This window comes from Lissotriton vulgaris, chromosome 4_1, assembly GCF_964263255.1.
Source record: "Lissotriton vulgaris chromosome 4_1, aLisVul1.2, whole genome shotgun sequence".
Taxonomy (NCBI): Eukaryota; Metazoa; Chordata; class Amphibia; order Caudata; family Salamandridae; genus Lissotriton; species Lissotriton vulgaris.
This window is the reverse complement of record NC_141691.1, coordinates 1,104,375,177-1,104,390,471: the sequence shown is the minus strand read 5'-3', so window position 1 is coordinate 1,104,390,471 and position 15,295 is coordinate 1,104,375,177. Positions and strand designations below refer to the sequence as shown.

At 40.3% G+C, this 15,295-nt stretch overlaps 1 protein-coding gene across 1 annotated transcript in view; it reads left to right on the top strand.

Annotated features, from left to right (window-relative positions):
• Window positions 1-485: 485 nt before the first annotated feature.
• Window positions 486-15,295, top strand: part of GABBR2 (gamma-aminobutyric acid type B receptor subunit 2) — a 1,712,046-nt gene continuing 1,697,236 nt past the window's right edge. Inside the window, exons 1-2 of the mRNA XM_086967412.1 lie at window positions 486-551; window positions 1,456-1,593. Of these exons, the coding sequence (XP_086823538.1) occupies window positions 486-551; window positions 1,456-1,593 (204 nt within the window). The remainder of the gene's footprint in view (window positions 552-1,455; window positions 1,594-15,295) is intronic.

Sequence of the window (15,295 nt, the reverse complement as noted above, 5' to 3'; positions counted from 1 at the left end):
TATGATTGGTATTGAACACCAGAGAAACCCTAAGATACTTTTTACGCAGACATAACCAGATTCCTTGAGGTGATACTTCTTGCAAAAAATTAAAATTGGGAATACAAATTTAAGGCTAATAATAAAGGGTAAACACCTAGGTGCAATTTGTTTAAAAATAAAAAGTCAGAGTGTTTAACGGTAGTGGCACAAATCAAACTGTTACAATGCATATCACAAAAGAACTTGGAGGAAAGCAGTGAGAAAAAATAAAAATGATCACCATGACACATAAATAAACAAGGTACTCAACCATCTAACAAACTATTCAGAATTCCTCAGCAACACGCAACCTAGTGCTCCGAAACATCTTCCTGCTTTTCTCAAAACTGTGAATGAATCACTGACTTCTTTAACATAAAATTACAATAAAACCAAAAACACAGATTCATCCCATACCTTCTCCTATTCCTGTCCTCCCTCATTTATGTCCTTGATCTTGGAAAATGCTAAGAAGGCTGCCCATATTATTAAAGCCACCAACTTGTTGGTGGACCTTTGTCTTGCTTATGGTATCACATCATTGATAATGTTCTTTGCCAAGACATCCCTGAGATGTTGTATAAGCCATTTACTTACCCATCTCCTCAAAGCTAGGGAAAGACATCCTATCTCAAAAAGACCTTATAAACACAGACAGCATCGTACAGACCACTGATCCTCAGCCACTGCATCACAACTGCCAACTTATCACAGCATCTTGTACATGCATACAAGATAAAAGTTTACTTTTTAGGTTTCACCTGCACAGCGCTATAGCTGTGCTTGCAAAATCTATTCTATTCACTATAAATCTTAAAAGGGGCCTACATCCCGCCCCCTTGCTTTTCTTCGGTTCCTGTGCTTACCATTTACTTTCCCCCCTATTTTCATTAGCTTTAGCATACTATTTCCTGCTGTTTCCCTTCTGTCGGCTCTTATCAGCCTCCTGAGGCCCAGTGACATCTGTTGATAAAAGCCACATACACATCATCCAGCTGGGCCAATTCAGACTTTTATCCCCATGCGGTTGATACATTGAGTTCTATAGAAGTGGACAATAGTAAAACTTGTGCTTTAGTGGTAATATGGTAAATCTCTGCTAAGTAGTATATAAAGAGAAGCTTAATTTCTCATTTATGTAATTCCATGTGTCCATGCAGTCACTCACTTTCAAGTGTATTGCTTTTGGTTTTCTGACCATGTTTTAAGTTTGTTAGTAATTAATTATGGGAATTTATTGTTCGTGTTGTGGGGGATTTGTTGGACTGTTTCAAGTGTTTCTATTTAAGAGGATTACATGCACATATTTATGCCAGCATTTATTAAAAACAATTGTCACATTTTCAGGCTAGAGCAGATAGCCACAAAAACAGCTTATTAATAATCACACAGGCGAAAACTAATGCATTTGCCAATGCTTGTGTTTAATTGCAGTGTGACAACGCCAAAGGGCTGAAAGCTTTCTACGATGCCATAAAATATGGACCAAATCATCTGATGGTTTTTGGTGGTGTGTGCCCATCTGTCACTTCCATCATTGCTGAGTCCCTTAAAGGATGGAATTTGGTGCAGGTAAGCGTGTGCTGTTTGCAATATTAGTGATGCTGCATAGATTTTATGTTCTAACTTGCCATGCTTTCAAACATCTACAAATCAAAAAATGTATGAAAATGTGATTGTACATTAACTGCACTGGTCCGATGTATTACGAGCCCTTGCGGAAAGGGGACATACATGTTTCAAAGAAACCTGCTGTTCTTCACTGTTTATCTTTAAACTACTGCCACACTTATTCACTTGCTCTTATTCTGGGGCTTTTGGTAAGCACTGTTTTTGCCGAGGTGCAACCTTGTTGAAAACCTGCTTGTAGTTTTTTAAAGCAAGAAATAATGCCAGAAGAGTACAATATTTGCAGCCTTGTGTTATATTAGTGGAGCAAAGGTGCAAACTAAATGGTTGGATTTCTTTTTGTTTCCACCAACAATAAAATGTAAACCATGCCTTTTCCCCTCTACTATACTGCTGCACAGGTTGCACTTTCTACATGGTCAGTGACAGGCTGCCGCCCGCTCCCTATGTCCACACCACCCCCGGACACATGAACATGAGACCTGGTTATCTTTGGAAGGCGGGAGGTCACAAGACCCCCCGGCCGTATTTATTAAGGTATAAAAATATTAAAATTTTTAATTGCATGATAATCAGTTTATACAAAAATCAGCAGGACATTAGATACAATATTGTCAACAGGTGTGAGAGACTATCCTTAACAGAAACTCTAATACAGATTGTTTACTAACCGAATCTAACGTCCTCATCTTGATTTTTGTATCTAACATTTCTGGCCATATGGCAAGGTCGCTAACCGGTGTCAGGTCCTACTAGCTGCGCCTTACCTAGAGATGTGCGCATGCGCAGCCGGGCCTGGTAATTACCCGGTCCACGCCGTGAACTCCATTTACTCACTTAAGTAGGGCCCTTACTCTGCGTCATCCGGTGACGTCATAAGTATGCGCGCGCGGGGTGGCTACCAGCCTAAGGAAAGCGTGACTCCTCCAACCCGCGCCCCTTTGAAGCACCAATTACCTTGCCCCTGAAGTTCTAGGAGGGGCCAATGGCATCCTCCCCCTGGGCGGGAACCTCCATTGGATGATGCCCACCCCCTCAGACCTTAAAATAGCTGCTCACCGGTCATGACCTTACCGCATGCCCCACTCCTAATAAATACGACGACCTAAGGGAAAGAATTCTAAAGGACAACTACACTGGCTAAATCATACATCACGCATAAAAGTAGAGGCTACAAAGGGAAAAAAGGCCTATGGACAATTGCAACATCAATAACATTTCATCACCATTAAGTAGAGGCTACAAAGGGAAAAAAGGCCTATGGACAATTGCAACATCAATAACATTTCATCACCATTCGCTAAAAAAGGGAGAAAATTCCTACAAGAAAGCATCATCAGCAAAATATACAAACCACATACAGTTTACTTATGTATGAAAATAAGGTAACATACTAGCACATTACACACTAAATCAGACTAGAAAAGCATCAACCATTTTGTTCCAGGGATGGATGGTGGGAAAACAAGAAGCCCCGAGCGCGGGGCACGACCGGTGTGGGGGAGCGTCCAGGGCACAAGAGGGCCACCTGGGCGCTCCCCGCTTCTTTATTCCCGAGGGGCCCGGAGGGGGGTGGCTATGCCCCCCACCCAGCCCCTCCTGCGGCCCGACCCGGATGTCATTCAATGCCATCCGGGTCAGGGAGGGCGCCAGCCAATCGGTGGTAGGGTGCGCCCCAGAAGACACGCCCCACCACCGAGAGGCACGGAGGAGGGGGCGGTCGCCGCACCGCCATGCGGGCGGGGGGGCCAAGAGCCCCCCCATTTCATTCTCTAAGGTCATGTCCCGACCGAAGGCAGTTCCTAAAAAGGCATAATATAGATACAAAAGGTACAAAACAGTTGAATGAGCTGCAAAGTGTGTTAAATGGAGCTCACACAAACGTTAAAACATTAATGGTTACAAACAAATGTCTAATAAAAACGTATGTAGGGCTTGGCTTCTTTGATTTGTCACCTTTAAGAGTAGGGTTCGACACAATAAACAATTGATAGGACAGCTTTAATGTTGCCTATTACTGATGAATCCACATTTCCATTATTTCGAAACACCCATTTCAGTTTGATGTCAGGAGTGTACCAGGGTATCTTGCCCGTGAAACTAAGCGTGTGTATGGCTGGGGATTGCACCGTCTCATTACGGACGTCTGCAAGGGGAGCAGTAATTATAGGAGAGGAGTGGAACTCCTAGGACCAACAAGCACAGAATGTGCTGGGATTTTAATGCGAATCGTGTTGGTGCAAATCATCTATCACAAGAGTTTATTCTTTTATCTGTTCAGGGACAGTAAGTGCGAAGGGACTCGTTTATGGCTGGGGTGTACCATTTTTATTCTTTGGTGTACAGCCTTGAGCATTTGATGTTCCTTAAGAGCCAATTTCTGAAATAAAGTTAAAGTATTTATTTCAGATCTGCCTGCACAGTTTCTTGGCATAAGTATTATCACCCGACAAAAATACTGTGTCTTAAACATCGTTTACCAAAACATTGCCCAATTGGAAGTAATTACGGATAATTAATACTGGAAGAAAGCAATTACAATGATGGCCGAACCAGGTTTTGGCTTTGCAACGTGGTCAGAACAACAAATGTGTATAACCACGCATCGCTTCACTGCGCATGTCGTTACAATGACATCCCTAGGTGCAGTGGCATTGGACTTTAAATTCCAACGCTTTCCTTACTGCTGCACAGACTGGAGTTGGGATAGTACCTTTTACTCTTCCAAAGTCCAGCGCTTTCATAAGGAAAGTCAATCCAAAGACTTGCATGCTCAAGGAATGTGTGGTTAAGATGCATTAGTTGTTCCGACCGCGTTGTTAAGGAACGCCTGGGTTGTGTGATAGAACCATATACAACCATTGCAGCAAAATGTTTGTGAATTTATTTAGGGTACAATACTTATTTTAGACAACATTTTTGTTATTCTGATAGAAACTGCCTATCCACAATAATCCTGAGGATGTGGCCTGCTCTGTGAAATGGCTTTCCCCATTCTACCAAGACTAGGAGATGAGTTTTAGGGTACTCTATCCTGGCCATCCTTTGAAACATGACCACTATATCAGGTTCCAATTTTTCAACTACACCTGCCTTGGTTAAACTACCACACTTTGGACACCATTTTATAAATATTCAGATGTAGGAGTGGTGTTACTACCATATGGCATTTACACACACACATGTTGACTGCTGCTCTACACATATTCCTCCTTGAAACTTATGTAAGGTAACCACATAGGTGATTTATTTTCTGTAGGGCCATAGAGAGAGTAGTCAATAGTGCAGAGGTTTGATGTTTTCTTAGACTTGCCCTGGGCACAAATTTAAAATCTTTTAATTTTAATATCATCATAAGGACACTATGTACTGAACTACATGTCGTCATTTTGTCAACTAAGCCCTGTCAGAGGGAATTATTTTCAGGATGGGCAACTCCCGGGGGAGTCCTCCCTCACTGTACAGATAGAGCAGGGTATCCCTGCAATACATCTTGACCTGTACATCACACCATTTTAATAAGCTTAGAAATAGAACTAGCTTTCTACTCTTTGCTATCATCAAAAAGGAGCCAAATAGCATTTTGCCTGCTTTACATATATCATTAACCACTTTGGTGGATGATCAGGGTACAAAACTAACTCTGAGAAAACAGACAATCACATCGAAGAGCTGATGATCTCCTTAGAGAGTCTAAACACCTACCTGATGCGAGAGTATCTAGACGTGTAGGAGGAACAACTCTTCACCAAGAGAGTCTGTGTCTTGCTGGCATGTGGAACACCCAGAAGAAGCGGATGATCACAAGGAGAAAGCCAGGAGTGATCTGTGAAGCTAATGGGTCCCCCACTCTCTTGGCACAGATCCTGAGTGAACTATATCACGATTGTACTAGAGTGAAGATTCCTGTCTTTCCTGGCAGTCCACCACAGGTTTGAGTAGATATTTTAACTGTTACTGCTGGAAGAGAAAACAGGGGTTGCACTACCGCCAACGTGGCATGCCAGGCTTGGCCTGGAGGCCGCAACCACCACAGACACGTCATTATGAAAACTTAGCCGGGAGGCCTCAGCTGCTATTTCCAAGACTTGCCCAGTGAGTCTGCTCTGAGATCCCTGACCCGACGAAGGCTGCTGTTGTAGCACTCATCAAGAAAGGACTAGCACAGTAGGAATATCCTCAAGTCCTGTGCCCACCGTACAGAGTAAACTGCAGCACAACCAAAAGCAAGTAAACACAGAGCCTAGCCTGCTTAAAGGAACAGAGACTGAGACAACTGTAGTGACAAGAACTCCGCTGCAGCAGGAAGAAAAGGGATGCCTGGTGGGGTGTAGTACTTCATGGTTAGAAGCAACGGATTACCTCCCTAAATAATGCTCACATTATGTTGTGTAGCATTTAGTTTCATTGTGAGATTAGAGTACCTTCTTTTTCCATAAACAAGAAGCACTGGCGTAGACATTACCATCCTATACATGTTCATTGGCAGTTGAGTTGCAAACCCCCACACTACCTTCTTGATAACCCTGAGATTGGTCATACCGAGTCAAGTTTGGAAATGGTTGTAAATAGCCCAGTTTGCCGAACCATGATAAGTCAGACCCCAGGACATCAATGGCAAAAAACCCAGGCACCAGGTTTGATGTAGAGTAGCCTCTGTCTGCCATGTGGCCCCCTGAATAAGTTCTGGCACCAGGGCTCCGTCGTACCCCAAAATGTTTTCTGTAAGCGCATAACTGCCATGGTCCATATGCCATTATTGAGTAAATTCAAAAAATAGAAAGGCAGACAGATCTACAGAATTCCACCAGAGACCTCTAAGCTAATTTGGCCCCACATGGTGGAATATATTTAACCTTATTATGCATAAGAGAATATCACTAATTTTTTAATAAATGTGGGACTGGAGTTTTTTTTCGAACTGCCACAACTCTCTCCTTTTATGACACCAAATTAAATGCAAGGATTCCAGTCATGAGAAATAAAGTAATTTTAACCTGTATCATTCATGTTCACCAACAGGTCTCTATTTCTAGTAGCTGGATGTGGAAAAAACTATAGTAAGGGAGCAGCTGGTGATAGTGACATTTGTTGACAATGATAAATCTTTCAGCTTTATGTGCAAGGGTTATATTTAGGCTGCATAAATTAATATGTGCAATACTCATTTATATAATAATTCTGTTGAATGTCTGTGTCTTAATGTCACTTTCATTCTTCAATTTGACATTAAAAAAGGTACTCAGGAGATTTTGTAAATTTGATTTGATTTGATTTGTTTACCAAGGCCTGGCTGAGAGGCATAGGAATATTAAATGAATTCCTACTTTTGAGAACAGCAAGTGAAGACACATGGTCAACCTCAGTGGAATCAATGCTTGATCTTAATTCCTGGGGCTGCTGCACTACAATTTTGATTGATGTATTTAATCTTTTGGGCTGATTTTCTGTCTTCTTGGTTAACGTATTACAGCCCTTTGCAACCTGGGCAAGTTATGTAAACATAGTTTCTTGGAAGCTTGTCCTAATATCAAGCCAGGAACCAGCATATGTCCATCTTACTACTCTTTGAAATTAACGACATTAAAATGATCATTCTCTTGAAACTATCATGTATGTTTCCGCATCTGTTAGCACATATTGCTGCTATCTTCTTCAAGAAACTGGTGTCTCATTTGAATATGGAGTAATAAGAATGTATACAGGGACGAAACGTTGTTGAATAATTTATCGAGGCAGCCTTTTGAGGTCAGATTTGTAGAAGCATTCATGGATTTCATGTCTTTCTAGAATCCATATTTTTTAGCTTCTCAAAGGCGTTAAAATAATTATTACTGTGTGCTCGCAATGGTTAACTTACAACATCCTGAAGTCTTTAAAATAAATAAATATGGGTCTCCAAATTATTTTTTTTAAAAACAGTTAAAATATTACTTGAATTATAGTGAATTTACCACAAGTTTAAGAGAGCATATCTTTGATAACATTTCATGAAACATAGATTCCTTTGAGGTAATTGTACACTCCTTTTGAGGTAAATCGGGGGCAATCTGGAAGTTAAAGAAGCCACTAAAACTATCGTTGACCTATTTTATCCATCTTTTTTTTCTGACAAGTTAATATGGCAAGACATATTGCCATGCTTCAAAGGAAGTCATATTGTTTAGGGGATACCCTGAGCAATTTTGGTGGTTTCAAGGCAGCTGGATTAAGAAGGCAGCACATGACCATGAAGCCTGGTACTTTCGTCTTGCAGCACATTTTATTGGGTGGAATGGCTAGACAGATATGGTCAAGATGCAGGATGAATGAAGCAGACTGGAGGCCGATGATCTGGGTAATCTATTAAACTAAGTTTATTTTGGCAAAAAAATATTATTTTTCTAAACGATTCATTAGAGAGTGTGACTGCTGGATCCTGCTGCACCGGATTCTGAGTTTCTGAAAAGAGAACTGTAATCTGAATAGAAAATGGAGAATCTGCCACAATGTCGGTGAGCTCAGAATAAAAATGTGTGTGCGACCCATGTTATAATTTGGAGGACAGTTGCTCACCTGTGTGACCAGGTGTGCACAAGCAGTAGGGCTGGTCTTTCTCTACCTGCATGTCATTGCAGTTTCACCACGTTTGCCAGTGGTGTCTACTCTTTCTTCTCGGATTGAAACCGAGTTAGTTCAGAAGATGGCTAGAGAAAGGTTCCCTGCTAAATAGTTTCTTCAGTAAACTGATGCATTTTGTTTTTTAGTATACATTAAAATATGTATTTATTAAGTTATACATATATTTAAAGCTGATACTGCTACCCCTTTTACCATTTATATTCTTTGGATAATGCATAAATGATAACACTCTACTGGAAACCCAAAAAGCTCACATGCTTATGGATAGCACAGCACTGACCTGATTTGCCTCCTAAATAATTAATCAATCACAACAGATATTAAAAATTGGAAATGCTTTTTCAAGCCCTGACCACGTTCATACATTTATTTCAGAGCTCAACCCTCGCAGTAACTCTTTTTAATATTAATGTTGAATCCCTTGGGGCGCTTCCCAGCAGTGCAGATATTTCTTATAATCTCCATGCCCATGGCGCTCAGCTCAGCTTTTCCTAACTATTTCTTCACTTGAAGATATTGTTCTTTTAGCACAGCCCTTTATGAGTTTTCAATGGTAGCTGTCTCAGCACCATCTGAAACCCGATCCTGCAAAAATGGAATGTGTACTGGTCTCACCTCAACCCCTAAATCCCCCCGCCCTCAACCCCGTTGCAAGAAAGGCACCTGTCAATGAAGGTTGTGCTCCTTGATTGCAAACCTTTCATCATTGGAAGCGACAGATCCTTAGGACATGTTATTAACAGTACACTTACTCACCAAGTGAACATTAATAATATAATCAGGAAAGCTCAATTCAAGTTTGGATTCCTGTGAGGGATTCCATTCTAGATTTCTAAAATCAGATTTCAAAACTATTGCACTGTGCTGTTTTTGTCTATTTGCATAGTTCTTTCCCATCTCTTGAGGGGTACAAACTACTTACACAGTGGTGCAGTCAAATGCCATTTGAAAGCTAAGCTATCAAAAAAGTCATCTTTCCTTTGCAAGGCAGGCCTTGATGTGATGACAGGGCACGCTCAAAAATGATCATATAATTCCCATTCTCATCACATTAGACTGATCCCAATAAAAGCCTGCAGTATTTATAAACTGCCATGCCTAACTCACAAAGCAATACATCTGGGTTCACCCAACTGTTTGACACAGAGAATAATGGTTTGGTCTGGCATTAGCCTAGACCTTTTGATAAAATAATAAAAAAATGATGTACAATATACTTATTTAAAGGGGCTTTCAGTCAGCTTTCTTCGTCCATTTGTCTGTTAGTGTGTCATTCACCTTTTGCTTCTGCCCACTACAGCATACAGCATGGGGCAGAGGCTCTGCCCGATTCTGCCACTGGATAACTTCACTGTAAGTGACTGTATTTTGCTCTTTCACGAGGAGCACATCCACACACAAGCTAATTCTCCTCTGTGCCAATGTTTTCTTTTTTAAATTGATCAACCTATTTGTGTTTAGAGTCTCATGTGACAGCAGGACTCTTTATACCTGTTGTCAGTACACACCACAATCCACACTTTATCAGTTGCTGTCTCCTGCTAATGCTGTTGTAAATTCCTTTGTTTACTGTTTGACTGCTGGTATTTCACAGCATAAACAGATTGCGTCCATTTGAAACTGTTCTTTATTAAGTTAAACTAAAAGCTTGAATATTATACATTCAATTCAAAAGCAGACAGTTTTTCAGAGCACGTTTATTCTGGACTCGGTTTCATCAATGTTTTTTAATAAACTTTGCCCAGAGTAAAACTAGCAATTATTGTGTTTAATTTGCAGCAATTGTAACACTTTTCATTATTGCCATCTTTCCTTTCTTCTTTCTTTCTTTCCTTTTTCCGTCTTCATTTGTTTCTTACTTTCCTTCTTTCTTGTTTTATTTCTTTCCTCTTTCGTGCCTTATTTCTTTCATTCTTTCTGGCCTCGTTTCTTTCTTTCCTTTTATTCTTTTATTCCTTCTTTCCCATTTTCATTCTTTTATTCCTTATTTCATTCCTTCTTTCTTTTTCTTGCGTTAATTTTTTCTTTTACATTTTTGTTCTTGGTTTCCTACTTTCTTTCATACTATCTTTTCTTCACTTGCATTTTCTTCTTTCTCTCTTCTTCTTTCATCTTTCTTTTTCTCTTTCATTCTTTCTTTCACCCTCTTTCTTTTTCTCTAAATTTCAATTTCATTATTCTCTCTCTTGCTCTGTCTCTCCTTTTCTCTCTCCCTCTTTCTCAAAGGCACGAGGCTGGCACCCAATGGCAGAACAATTGTTTTTTTAGGTCTGTGTTCACCTTTTCATTTTACTAGAAATATGTGTATGACCTTACTTAAAGAGGTTTTCTGCCACATTCCATCCAGTTGTCAATGGTTGTGTCGTTCACATTTTTCTCCAATGCACTCGAGGATGCACCAAGGGGCAACATGGTCCCCCACTTCAGACATTTTCTGACTTCACTATGAGTTACGGCATGCTGCCCTTTTTCAGGGAGCACTTCCACATACAAATTAGTTCTCTTCAGTGCCAGTAATTACTATGTTAATGTGTGCTTTTAAGACCCAAAAAATGTTTTGCCAATGGTTTATTTAGATTGACAAACTTCCAGCAGCTGCCCAAAAAATACAGCTTTGCAAAATCCATGGCAAAATAAAAGTAGAAATATGAAAAGGCTGGAGTACAATGTCAGACCTATTGGCCTTGTTAATACTTGTTGCAGTGTACCCACTCTCTTCATATCTTGAGGTCTCTGCTGCGTGAGATGCCACACTTCTAAAAATAGTATATCCTATCATAGTTCCTGTAGAGGTGTGAGTTGAGGATTTGCAGCTCACTTTCATCCTCGCAAACAATTCAGCTCCAGTGATGTCTCCAGTCCTGAAAATTCACTGCTTCTTATCCTTCTTCATTTCCCGGCTAAATATAATGATCAGTTATCATTACGAAAATTGTGCCTATAAATATTTTTTAGTTTCATCAAGGTTTTATTATGCCAACTTGCCCTGTATGATGTTTGTGCCAGTCTGGAAACTGTGTAAATAGTGCCCCTTAAAATATGGTAAAGTCTATTTCTCGTTGCCTAACTGTGCTTTGTGTTTTTTTACCTTTATTTTATCCTCCCTATGATTAATGCTTTGCTTGGGTTTGATGCAACATTTGAAATATTTCTCTTCAAAGCGCTCATACACCTGACTGGCTGTGTTATCATTGTATAGAATTAAGAATGAATAAACAAAATATTAAAATTGGTGCACCATATGATTAAAGCTAGATTTTCATTGCAAATGCACGGACTCTTTTCAGTGTAACATAATGTTTTTCACTGAACTTTATTGGATCATAAGCATGACTTCTTGACAAGCAAAGACTTGAGTGAGTGACTTGCGGCGTGAAACCTACAGTCCATACACAAGGGCCTGCTCTTGACACATTCTGGCCTATTTCAAGGTGGCCTTCATCTCAAGCAACAGAGTTACACAAGCCGCTGAACAAATGTACTCTCAAGAGAGTAAAGAATGGCGGTCAGAATTGAAGATGGGTATCTAGGTAATAATGGAATGTAAAATTGCCAAGCTAAAGAAAAGCTAATGAACTGCATCCCCCACTACTGACAAATTGCTTTTCCACTCTCTGTTCTTGTAATCAGTTCTGCACCACTTGCCATTCATCTGAATGATGTGTAGCTACACAATTCTCAATTTGGAAAAAAAACTCATGTCCATTAGCTTTTCATTCCTCACAATTTAGAAATTCACATGATATTTGTACAATCCTTTGTGCAGTTCATAATGTTTTGACAAATTCATTTGCTTGAGAGATTGTCACAGATTATTTTTAAGCCACTTTAAATTGACAAATCTGATAATGTGTTTTAAAATATCGCTTTAAATCATTTTTAAACAGACTAAGCCCTGGACTCCATATGCTTTGCTTCGTATAGGCTCCTATAGTGAATCTGGTGCAGTCCATAATTCTGAACGCATTCTGCTTCCAACCCTACCTTATTTGATATTGCAAGTACTACATTTCACTTCTGCGCCAATCCTTTGATTTAAAAACATCCTTGCTACAGTACACACCTAAGAGAAAAAAGGCAGCTTGGGGAAACTTTTAATGACCAATAAAATCTGTTGTGCATATTCCCACCTCCTTAAGACACTTTATTATTTTCCAGGCCTGTGAAAGGGCATGAAATGTATTAGTTTACGGAAATAAGCACTTTAAGAATTAATAATAAAATTTGAAGAAAGAAGCAAAATATCATGTAAAATGGTTGCTTATGGTCTCATGGCTTCCGATAATCACCGTGGGAACAGAATGCTTCCGGAGGTACAGACCTGCAGGAGTCCTCCCCCTCAGAGCCCCTGCATTCCTGCTCTGATAGATTCAGATGGATGCGATATGCAACATCTTTCCACAAGAAGCAGATGTTTTCTTGTTGTTGGCAGATCTGAAGAGGGCTTTAAGCAAAAGGCACATTTTCATTTATGTCACATACTAACTGTTATACCTGCTGCTCAGCCAGTGTGACTGTGGTTGTGGAATGTTGGTGTGTGAGGATGCTGTGGAATGTTGGTGAGTGAGAGAGTCAGTTGGAGGATGGGCTGAGCAGCAGGATGGCTGCTCCTGGTGGGGCTCCTGATGATAACATCTATCTTAATAAATCAAAAAGACCTTTGAGAACCTTGAAGTTCAGAGAGATATGGTATGCCATTTAGAGGAAGCTGTGTGTGTTAATTAAGAGAAAGAAGAATCTACCAAAACAGATCTTATATGAAACAAACAAACCTGAAGATACTACTAGAGGAAGGAATTTATTCTATCAGACAGCCTAACAGCCAGGGCATGCTGGAACTCTATAAGATTTCGGCAATGTCATTCTATGTTGAGGTGACAAAAGTTATGCTTATGATGCACCCTGGAAAATCCAATGTTAATGCAACTTCCTAAATTGAATTGGTTATGAGTGAAGGAAAAATGTGAACCTTATCGTGTGAGTGCTTTGCTTAATACCTTTTCGTTTGTGGTTTGTGAGAGTGGCCTTTGGGTCCATAGTTTGTGTTCATGTTGACATGGAGGTGGTGGAGTGCTAGTGTGAGAGTTTGTGTAGTTGCAGTGGACTTGTATTTGCTTTCGTGAGGAGCAACTAAGCGCACATTGAGTGGAGTATGGTAAAGGTAGATCATAATGAGATCTCTCACTTTGTGTAGATGTAGTTGAGTGGGATGTATGACGTTACAATGCATGCTTTAACAACGCATGCTGTTACAACGCAGGATTTACTAAGCATACCATTACAAAACATAGGGCTTTGGGGTGCTGGATAGTGAATAGTTTAATTTACTATTCCAACTCCAGTCCCCGTGGACACTAGGGAAGGTGTTGGATAGTAAATTAAATCTATACCCTATCCTAGAGCGCCCCCAGCGCAATGCGTTGTAATGGTTTTCGTTGTAAAACCTGCGTTGTAATAGCACTGCGTTGTAAAAGTTTTGTTGTAAAGAATGTTTCCCAGTTGAGTGCATCAGAGGTTATAGTTCCAGAGGTGATCTTTAGGGTGAAGGACAGAGTTAACGCAAATTGAATGTGTTCAAAGTTTGTTCTTCCCCTCTTCCTAAGGGGTAAGGGTGAGGGGCATGATTAAACCAACTCTTTAGAGTTTTAGGATTTGAAGTGTGAGTGAAATTGTTTTTATTCCACCCTTGATACAGGTTAGGGTGGAGGGTAAGATTGAAGCCAAAAGTCTTATGTGAAGTGTTGTTCCACCTTTGCCTACAGGTTAGGGTGAAGGGCAGGGTTGATGCTAAATTACTTATGTGAAGTGTTGTCCCACCCTTACTACGGGTTAGGGTGAAGGGCAGAGTTGAAGCCAATTGACTTATATGAAGTGTTGTTCCACCCTTGCTAGGGGTTGGGGTGAAAGGCAGGGTGGATGCCTGATGACTAGTGTTTGGAGTGTGGAGTTTTTCCCAACCTGCCTATGGGGTAAAAGTGAGTGGCAGAGCAAAGCAATATTACGTGTGATTGCAGGGTTTTCAATCCTTAGTACGGGTTGTGGTGAAGGGCAGTGTAGATGGCAAATGGTTGGTGTGGATTTTTCTTCCATCCTTACTAAGGGTTAGGGTGAGGGGCAATGGCATGCCAAGGTGTTTCATCTTTTCCATCTATTTTTTGCAGTTGTTTGGACGGTTCTCTACTGCGGCCTGTGGGTGGTACTCTACGTGCTGCTTTTTATGTAAGCCAGGCCAGCTGGCATGTTTTGTGGTATCAAAGGGTTGGATTGAGGTTTTGTGGTGTGGTAGAGTGTGTGTTGTTGTCTGGTGAGAAAGGGAGAAGATGAGGGCGAGTGTGTTCTTATTATTATTTACTATGGGTTTGTTCGCAAGTATTAAGTTATGGCATGTTGGGCAAATTGCATTCAATGTTTTCTATTTGTTCTTTGTATGCAAATTTGCAATTAGTGTGTTACGACATGTCGTGCGTGGAATGTTTTCCACCTATTAGTTTTCATGCATTCACATTAGTTCTCATTGCTATAAGCATTCATGCAGGAGTTCCAATGTTATTCTGTGTAAAGAAAGGAGTTGTGTTATACATGCTGCTCAGCCAGTGTGACTCTGGTTGTGGAATGTTGTATGTGAGGATGCTGTTGAATGTTAGTGAGTGAGAAAGTCAGTTGGAGGATGGGCTAATCGGCAGGATAGCTGCTCCTGAGGGGGCTCTTGATGATACTATCTATCCTAATAAATCAACCTACATAATCTACATGAACCAGGTGTCATTCATTTACAACACTAACCACAAAGAAGATATGTATTTCACCCAAAATATCTATTCTTTTAGATGCAAATGGTTTTACTCTAATTAGATGAAGACTGAGAATGGCTGTTTTATTTGTTTAAAATTAGATCATTTGTCCTAACGTGTAAAAGCAAGGACCAAGTACTACCCACTTACAATGTTAACTGGAACACAGATTAAATTGGTGAAACTCATATCAAATACTCAAAAATAATAGAGTTGTGTGTCTTACCACACTA